The sequence below is a fragment of the Pterocles gutturalis genome, unplaced genomic scaffold, assembly GCF_000699245.1.
Source record: "Pterocles gutturalis isolate BGI_N339 unplaced genomic scaffold, ASM69924v1 scaffold10509, whole genome shotgun sequence".
Classification (NCBI taxonomy): Eukaryota; Metazoa; Chordata; class Aves; order Pterocliformes; family Pteroclidae; genus Pterocles; species Pterocles gutturalis.
Window position 1 is genome coordinate 68884 of NW_010135791.1, and position 9749 is coordinate 78632.

General features: G+C 36.7%; 1 protein-coding gene across 1 annotated transcript; it reads right to left on the reverse strand.

Annotated features, from left to right (window-relative positions):
- Nucleotides 1-3456: 3456 nt before the first annotated feature.
- PHF20L1 (PHD finger protein 20-like 1) lies at nt 3457-9321 on the reverse strand. The gene is made up of 3 exons (XM_010082043.1): nt 8959-9321; nt 4941-5106; nt 3457-3839 (listed from the first exon to the last, which is right to left on the reverse strand). The coding sequence occupies exons 1-3, from the start codon at nt 9283-9285 to the stop codon at nt 3697-3699; spliced, it is 636 nt and encodes a 211-aa protein (XP_010080345.1). The 5' UTR covers nt 9286-9321; the 3' UTR covers nt 3457-3696.
- Between the last annotated feature and the right edge of the window lie 428 nt (nt 9322-9749).

The following is a 9749-nucleotide window of genomic DNA, read 5'->3' on the forward strand; positions in this document are numbered from 1 at the left end:
TTAAAGAGAACAGGCTTCTACCACTGTAAATTACTACATAGCTGAACAAAAATCTCTGCATCTAAGGCGAGAATATACAAAATATGGTCACTGCTCAACCCACAGGTACCCAAGAAAAGGGTTAGCAGGAAGCATCTTCCAACCCATTCCTGCCACGTGACTTGAAGGACCTCCATTTCATAACTGGAACGCAGGCAGTCCCATCATGCGGTATCTGCTCACGTCACCAAGACCACATTTCATTCACAACTGCAATACTGATGTCCTACTGTCATCACTGCAACTGAAAACGTGGAATTCCTGATGAAGATGCCTATGGTACGGTCACAGGAAGAAGGCTTTGAAATGAATCAACCTGGCACCTCCATGAAAAAAACAACCAACCAAACAAAAAACTAACCCTCAGACAAAAAGCTGGGCATTCAAAGGCTCTACAAGTTTGCCACTTAGTCCTATGAAATCATAAGAGGTTTCTATACAATGGCATTCGCTTTTGTTTATTACTATTAAGAACTTAAGTTAAAAGAAAGCTGCAAATCTAAAAATTACCTTTCTGTGCACATGTATCAAAAACAGTCCTTATATCACCATATACTATTTCTTCCTCGGAGAGGGTCTGCCTCCTTCATCACGCAGCACAAGTAATTGCAATTCACAGTGCAATAAATGACATTGCAAATAGACTGTGTGCAGGGCCCTGGCTTAGTTACAGAGGAAGCAGGAAGACAGATAGAAAATGATGCCTACAGGAAAAAGATTCTCTTGATAAGGACAGCTAGAAGAAATACTGGCATGAGCCAGATCACATCAGGTTTGATTGGCACATGAGCAAAACAATCAACTGTAGGTTACATTCTGTGCAAAACACTCAGTATTTTTATGGCACTTGACTTTTAAGTGTTTAAGCAAAAACTTCAAAAGCATCCCAAACCTTTGAATACTTGAGAAACTGGGGCCAAAACCAGTGCTCACATCACAGACTAACATCACAATTTGAGAAAGCAACTTCAGACAAGTTTGTGAAGCATTCAAGCAATACACAAGGTATCATAGCATTGTCCGTAAGGACACTGAGATTGTATTTCTTAGAAGATATGAATGCTTGCAGGAACTTTTATAATACCTGACTACCCAAGAAATGAGGATAAAAAAATACTGAACAGATTATTTTTTTTAAGCATAGTGCATCTTGACTAAGGCAGGATCCTGAGGGATAAAATTACATACTCATGTAAATTTAGAGACCATGACATATACAAAACACAAGACAAATTAGAGCTGCAAGGGCAACTTTAACTTTGGCCTTACAATTTCCTTTTCAGTATACCAGTCCTCCCTCTCTGCATTAAGAATTAAACTTCTGTCCTCCCACCTGGAATCTCTCAGTCTACCTCCACCTTCAGTAACATTTACAATTATATCTATCACACACATGCACATACATTGCATAATATTGCTACAGTGTATGCTGTATAAATTATGTAAATACACTCTACTTTGTTTCAAAATAATTCACCTGGATTTACACTTCTCTTATACAGTACACACAGTACCACATTCAAGAATAACCAGCAAGTGAATAATATACAAAAAAGTCTCACATATCCAAAAGTCACTCAACTATTCATATTGTTTGAAGCAGTTATTTAAGCATCCAACTATATAACACAGTATTTTATTTATTAACAGTTGCTATAAAAACATCAACAACTCTTCAGCTCTTGTGTTCTTTTTGCATTATGCAATTGCCAATCATGATTCCATAATTAACTTCCACATTACCATACGGCTCTGTAGTGTCTCCTATAAGCTTGATGTGGCAAGACTTTTTAAATAGCAACCACTCTGTAACAGGGGTTTACATTTTGCTTTGGACATCGAGAGTGATAACTCACTTCAGACATGATAGGCAGATGGGAAATGTCAGGGGAGGTTTATTTTAGCAATGAACCAGCCATGCTGCTTTCTTAATCATATTTTTATCATGAAAGTTCAATGCACTGCTTGCAAAGTCTTTCCCAGATAATCCGTCTTTGGCACATTTTTCAGTTTTATGCATCCTCAAAAGGCATTCCAAGATTTTTTGATTTCTGATGGTCTGTACATTATAACAATCACTTCTTTTTACATTTGTATGTAGATCAGGAAGAAAAGTGGAAAATGTAGAGTATGCAGAATAGTTTTAATAAACAGTTTTACATACAGTACCTTACATATAGAACAGTGTGTTTGCAAATTTAAATAATTTTTTAATGTACAGTGGCTTGTACTCTTATCAAAAGGTAAATTCAAGTTTACTGTCTATCGGTTCTAAAATGCATTTATACAGATAACTAGAACTGATAAACAGACGTGAGGCATAAAACGTTCAAGTATCTTAATGTCATCAGTTAAATAGCCTCCTCTTAACAGTCGTATTTTACAAATTTCAAAACCTGTACATACATTATTTTCAATTTTAGAAACTGCTTGTTAAAAGGTAACATTTCACGTTAACCACCAGTTCTTATAGTCTATTGTAATAAAACTAGGCATGTGTAGATATAAATGTATATAGTATGTATATATGTACATGTGTATCTATACACATATACATACACATACAAATATGTATGTAGCACTGGGTACAGCGGCAACTCATAAGCACAGGGAAAGTCCTGGGCTCAAAATCCAGCAAGAACAGAGCAAGTAGGTTGCCTTTTGTTTCATCATGTTTCATTCACTGAAGCTGAAAGATTTTATAAAAAAAATCTTGGATAACGTATCTTGTGATATTTACTCTAGTGGTTTAGTAGATTCACAGCCACAGACAGTTTTGCTGCTCTTGTCATTCCTCATCCCAGATGAGGATGGCAAAGTTTCAGAGGGCCAACACCAGAACAGAGCTACCCAGGACAAAAATTGTACCTTGAATCCTCAATACTGCAATAGAACATAAAAAAATATAAACTAGATACAATTTTGGATGGATTGCTGGCACCAAGTAGGACTTTGGAAAAAAAACCTTCATGTAAGTCATAATCAAACTCTCATCCCAGTGGTTTTAACATTATTTGGCACATCTGAACACTATTTGCCACTTATGTTTTAAAGGAGCCTAAGGGTGCTGTAATAAGGATTTCTATTTAAAAAAATACTTTAAAAAGGAGACCATGATAAGCAATTTCTTTCAAAAAACAAAGCTAGCATGTTAATTTTCCTGAACATTCATGAGAGAAGGAAATAATCTACAAACTTTCCTTGTAGAGAGGATACAGATCTCTCTGTGTCTATCTTTCACTAGCAAAATAAGAGGAATTAATTAAAAAAGCAGTTCCCAAGAACTTTTAGTCAGCTGAATTCTGTTAATTTAGAATCTTTTGCCAAAGGTTTCAAAATAGTAGCATTGTTCTTCGCAGAGGTTTTGTTTGTTCAGTTTTCTTATATGCAGGGACTTTACCATGTTAAAACCATATCAACATTTCTTGTTACGCAATACATTACATTTTGAAGCTTGGATATTGAATATTCAGATTTTCACTATCACAGATTCCTTACTCTAGATTTCCTCTCCTCTCTCTAAAGCTTCAGACTATTAATGCAATCAACAAAGAACCACATAAATGCTCAGCTTTTTGCTGTCTTCCTCTCAGTCTTGTGGCTAGTAAGAATATTCATTGTAAAGAACCTATTTTTATTTCTTTATTCTTCCTTTTGTCATACAGAGCAAAGCGTTGCTATTTGCTGCACTTTTCCCATGTCAATTAAGAGCTGTTTGATACGTCGCTTGAGCTGAGGCAATCTTGCCAGAGGATCTGGTGGTTCCAGTTCTCCAGTGAAATCAAGCCAGCTTTCTAAAACTACAGAAAGAAAACGAAGAAGTTGATTAGAATTAAGACTTTGAGAAACAGTTTTCATAAAAATTAAAATTCTCTTTCTTGTCTTTTGTAAGAAGGGGAAATATACTGAGGCTGTGATTTTTATTTACCAGAAATGTTTACTAGTGAAATACCAACTAATTCTGTGTTTCACTCAAACAATCCAAACATATCTTCTGATTTGATGGTTACTATAAAAAGGTACCTGGGAGCAAATTAGACCCTTGGCTAACAATTTACCATCTACATACATAAAGTAAACCTCAGTTCACTATCTTCTAACTATGACAGTTCTGCAACAGAAAATGCAAGAAAAGGCTTGCTTCTGTCACCTTAATAGGCTCCTGTTAACAGGGTCCAGATTGGTTTTCCAGACTTCAACAAAAGTTTTTCAAGGAATTTCTATGCTTGTAGAGACAGAGAAGGGAAAAGGCCAACCTTGGCAGCCTAGAAATAGTGCCTAGTACAAGCAGGAATATTGACAGTAGAACTGCAAATAGTCAAAAGATAATTAAGGACTCATGACTAAACTACAAGCTCCCTTCACTCTTATCTACGACTGGCAAGTAAACTTACATGCTGTAACATCTACTCCTACACTATAATTTAATTCAAGTTTTTTCATGAAGCCTGATTTGTCTTCCTCAAACCAGTTATTTATTAATACATAACAAACCAAAGCTGAAGGCAGAATGAACACTTTTTTTTTTCCCCCCTAAATGTTGTCAAGTACTAGAACAACTGGGTCAAAAACACTCCAGGCATAGAAAAATCCATCAGCTTTACAATTCATATCTGGACAAAGACTAGACAAGTTACTTAAGCTTTCTGAAGTCTGCCTAATATCAAAAACCTGAGCAAAATTTTCATGGGTCTTGAGTGCTTAAGCTACTTTATCCGGCATTCAAAACTTGTGGAAGGGGTTGGGGGATCAAGGGTACAAGCTCTGGTTATAATTTTGGGTAACCAAACTTGAATACAGTACTTAAAAATCCATCCTCAGTGCCTCAGATCACCTTCAACACAGTGGCTACGAAAGACCCTGTTACAGGTATATTAACACGTATCTGCCAATGCAGTTACCATCAACTTCCTTTTCAATCAGGTCCATCCTGCTGGTGACTTCATTCTGTACATTCTCTATATGGGTAAGGAGATTTAGCTGCCATTGAAGATGTGTGTCCACTTGTTCTTCTGAGCCCTTTCTTTCATTACAAACAAACACAGAGTTTCCTTCAGCAGCATTCTTCTTCATAGGAGCAACAGAAAGAAAAAAATTGCCATTTAAGAGGGTTTCTTTGTGTTGTTCTTCCATTTCTAGTGTTGATTTCAACACTTGAGTCACATGATAAACTACGCTGGTTTAGAATTGTACTTCTGTCTACTTGACAACAAGTACACTCGTAAAGCCATGTACCATGACTCATCAGTGGACTAAACCAAACCAGAATAAAAGCAAATTCCATGCAAATGAGCATGTATAGCACTGGGGGGAGTGAGGCAAGAGATGAAGTTTACCAGCTCAACAAGCACTTTGTTTAATGCAATAAGACCACACTTCTGTGCCCTTTTCATACAAATTGTGACTTAAATCATGAAGTGCTGTACTGCATTGGTCTACCATCAACAAAAATGTGCAAAACACTACAGTTTGTTTAAACTTTAGCAGGAGAATTAAATAAAATTCCCTGAAAGGCAGCAATACCCAAGATGTCAAAAGTCATTATTTTGCAGAAACAAGCTGGCCACTCTATTTGTTGATTAAGACAAAAGACTTATCTTCCTACCATTGCTGTAGTCCCATGATAACTTGCAAGCACAAGTCTGGGATAGAATTGAACATGTTTGGGGAGAGTTACAAGGGCAGTAACATGCAGAGTTGAGTATCTGAGAAAGACTGACTTCTTTGAAATAATTAGTATCTTCATAGGAAGTCAGAGATAATACACAGGTTCCTCAACTTTCTGTATTTGATGTTTCAGCTAATGGAAATGACCAAAGCAAATAAACCAGATTTAATGAGTTAAAATGTACATAATCTTCATTAATTAGTAGGATTCACAGTTTCCATTTTATATCCACTGTGACTGCATATCTGATGAAGTTGTTTCACTATTGATAATTCTGCTCAAGGGACTAAAATGCTGGATACGTGTGCTCACACAGTGTCAGTGCATGGCAAATGTCAGAGCAAGGAGTGAATTTTATCACATTAACACATTGCCCTGATGAAGTGCTCAGGTAATTTTTTTCCATGTCACATAGTAACAGACTTAATACCATTTTTTTCTTCAAGTATTTCTTTCTCCAGTCAAGAACGGAAAGAGTAGACAGAGAAAGGAAAAAATAGGGACTGATGGATTTTAAGTTATTTCTTAAGCATAAAAAGTAACTAGTTTTTTAAGACTTAAAATCAATTAAAAAACAAATCAAACTTCAACCAACCTGCTGGCAGCTTTATGAGTGAATCCTAGAGGACAAATACTGTTAACACCCACAATATTCATTAAACAAGTTAAAGTTCCTTAACAGAGATAGATTTCAAAAGTCAGAAAAGCCTCTAAACTCTCAAACCTTTCAGATAAAATCTTCCATCTCTCAAGACATCAGGTTTGCCTCCACTGTGTTTTCGCTATTCAAACTGTTAATATTTTTTAAATAATATTTCCAACATATGTAAGAAATGCCCTACTTCTTACACTTTATAGACCCTCTCTAAAACCACAAGAGAAGAACATTGTTCTCCCCCTGCTGTAGAAGCATAGAATCATTAAGGTTAGAAAAGACCTCAAGGATCATCAAGTCCAACCGTCAACCCAACACCACCTAACTCACTAAACCATGTCCCTAAGCACCCCATCTACACATTTCTTGAACACCTCCAGGGATGGTGACTCCACCACTTCCCTGGGCAGCCTGGTCCAATGCCTGGTCACTCTAATATCCAGCCTAAACCTGCCCTGGTGCAACTTGAGGCCATTTCCTCTTGTCCTATCACTTGTTACTTTAGAGAAGAGGCCAGCACCCACCTCACTACAACCTCCTTTCAGGTAGTTGTAGAGAGTGACAAGGTCTCCCCTCAGCATCCTCCTCTCTAGACTAAACAACCCCAGCTCCCTCAGCCGCTCCTCATCAGACCTGTGCTCCAGACCCTTCACCAGCTTCGTTGCCCTTCTCTGGACCTGCTCCAGCACTTCAATGTCTTTCTTGCTGTATGAGGTCCCAAGTCCACAATTCTAAAACCAAGATCACCTGTTAGGTGAATGCTTTGGATGCCTGCTGCAATACATTAGGGAAAATCTTAATGCTAAAAAATGTAACATAAGTAACATCAAAAGATTTTTTTTTCTTTTAATGACATCTCTATTTATTAAAATTATTTATTACTAGCAAATGCTCCCTGCAAAAAACCAAGATCAAACAGCTCCTCCTCTAAGCTAAGAGATCAATGTGGTGGCCAGGACAGTAAGAGGAGTACAAGATCCAGCCTGTGAAAAAGAAAAACGGTTCAGGTGGAAGGGGTTCATAATTTCAGAAGCAAGAAAAAGGAAACTAAATACAATTTTAAAGATGATGTACAGTCCAAAAAGGGACTTGATAATAGTCAATCTGAATACTGTTCATAACAGAAAAGAAGATATCTAACAGAACTGCAAATTAGGATAAGACAAAACAGTATGGAAAAACAGAATATCCAAGGCTCTGTGAGATGCCAGAAGGGAAAATCCAAAGCCCCAACCAAAACTTTGACAAGAGGTAAAGAAGGCACCTCACAGAGAAGTCAGTTCATGTAAACACGGCACTTCAATGTCAGCGTCATCACTGTTTTACAGTAAGTACAAACAGGTTCATGGAGAAACCAAGGACAGCTTTTCAACGCATAGTAAGCCTAGACAGAAAAAGCCTTATGTCAGATATTAAGGCTGAGTACAGACAGAAAGGTGAACTAAGGTGTCCCAAAGGAAAGAGTACTCTGACACTGCCCCAAACAAATCTCTTCCTGGTTTAAAACAGAGAGCACCTATCTTTTTAGATATAAGCTTTAGTAACAGAAGGAAACATTAGTTTTGTCTCACTGCTCCCATATATTTTTTTAAATTCTAAATATATTTATACTATTTACAAAAACAATGTAAGCTGCTGTTGGAAGGAAAGTGTATTTCACACTGCTGCATGTCTCTGTACTATACAAACAAGAATAATCATGTGATTTAGCATACAAGCAGTTATTTCTAACTAGAATAAGCCAAAATTTTCCATTCAGACTATATAGCTTACATGTCACATTTAAAACTAAAATTAAAAGAAAAAAGATGTATCTTACTCATTTCTTCCACACCAGAAACTCTACTTCAAAAGGGGGATGAGTTGGGCGATTTATTCTCACACAGTTGGTATTGTAGAAAACAGAAAGGTTTGTTTTACTTTGCTTTTTTCTCAAAGAGAACTCTTCACTAAAACCAGACTAACAAGTTTCAGACCTTTTCCACAAAGTAAGGGATTCAAACAACGCAAAAATGAGAAAGATGTTTAAACAGACAAATATAATTCTGACTAAAAGCCTGTGAAACATTTAATTAGAGGAAATATGCAATATAAAAGACTTAAACTGCACATGAGGGGAAGTTAGTTGGTCAGTAAATCATTACTTGTGGACAGAATTCTAGAAACACGGTACAATAATAAACACTATTATGAATTTCAGTTTAACAAACAATAAAGAAAAACACCACACATAGAAAACAGAATTGAATTAAAAAAGGAAAACTTGTCCCATTTTCTTCACCTCACAAAAAACACCTAAGTTCTGTTTCAAGACTCTGCATGGTAAGCATACGATTTTTCCCCCGAAACACTAGATTTAGCATAAACAGGCAATACTGTAACCATATGTAGCATTTCATTCACCAGCTGAAATGGGTATACCTCACCTGAAACTATTTCACCAATCCAACTTTGCTTCTAGTGATCTCTGCTGACTTGACAGAATATGTCGAGTTATAACAAAGAACATTTCTAAATGCTTGTATGTGCTTGAGTTTTATCAGACTGAACATATTTTTCCAACTAAGAAACTTCCCAGATGAAGAATGATACTTACCTGCTCATTCACACCATCATCTTTAAAGGAATATTGTAAACAGTTTTTATTCTCTGTGTGAAACTCGGGATCTTCTTCAAAACTACTAGTATCTTCATCATCTGAGCTCATAGGGTCAGTGACTGCTTTGCAGTCTTGCCCAAAACTCTGTGGTTTTTGGTAACTGTGCTCACTTGTGATGTATGTTTCTTCCATCTTCTGGGGTATACTGGGAGGCTCTTTATGGTTTTGACTGTGATACGTCCTTTCAGTTGGATTAACAGCATCTGGCAAAGTCACTAATTTTTTCTCTACCCCAACAGTTATTTGTTCTTGTTCTTTCCGCATCCCTGAGTAAGCCCAGAGATGAAGGTCTGGGTGATGCTTATTTCTGCAATGAAGGGGAATTAAAAAAGCAAGTTATAGAGAATACCACTTACAGCACTGAACTATTTAGCATCCACTTCTGCTAGATCACAGCTATTGATAAGCACCATAATAAAACATCTAAGTATTCCTAGGTCACTTACCAATTTAGGATAAATCCAGAATGTCTCTTTAACATAAAACTGACTATTAAAAAAAAAAAAAGATCACCACTTATCCCAACATATCAGATCCACTCAGGTGCTGAACATCTAACTCCCACTCAAGCTGAAAGTACTCTACATCTTGCACTTGAATTATTTAAACTATTATACAAGAACTTTAATGTGATTGAATAACTCATATGGAATAACGGTAGTCTGTGCTACCTAAATATACCGTCTCCACAGTACCCTTCCATCTCCCACAGTATCCTCACAGCTAAA

What these genes read in the sequence shown, in the direction of transcription:
- PHF20L1 (XM_010082043.1), bottom strand. Translation starts at nt 9,285, where the DNA reads ATGCGGAAAGAACAAGAACAAATAACTGTTGGGGTAGAGAAAAAATTA. An exon ending in ATGATGGTGTGAATGAGCAG is followed by an intron (nt 5,107 to 8,958) that starts GTAAGTATCATT and finishes GCTCCTATGAAG; the next exon opens with AAGAATGCTGCTGAAGGAAA. An exon ending in GATTGAAAAGGAAGTTGATG is followed by an intron (nt 3,840 to 4,940) that starts GTAACTGCATTG and finishes TTCTTTCTGTAG; the next exon opens with TTTTAGAAAGCTGGCTTGAT.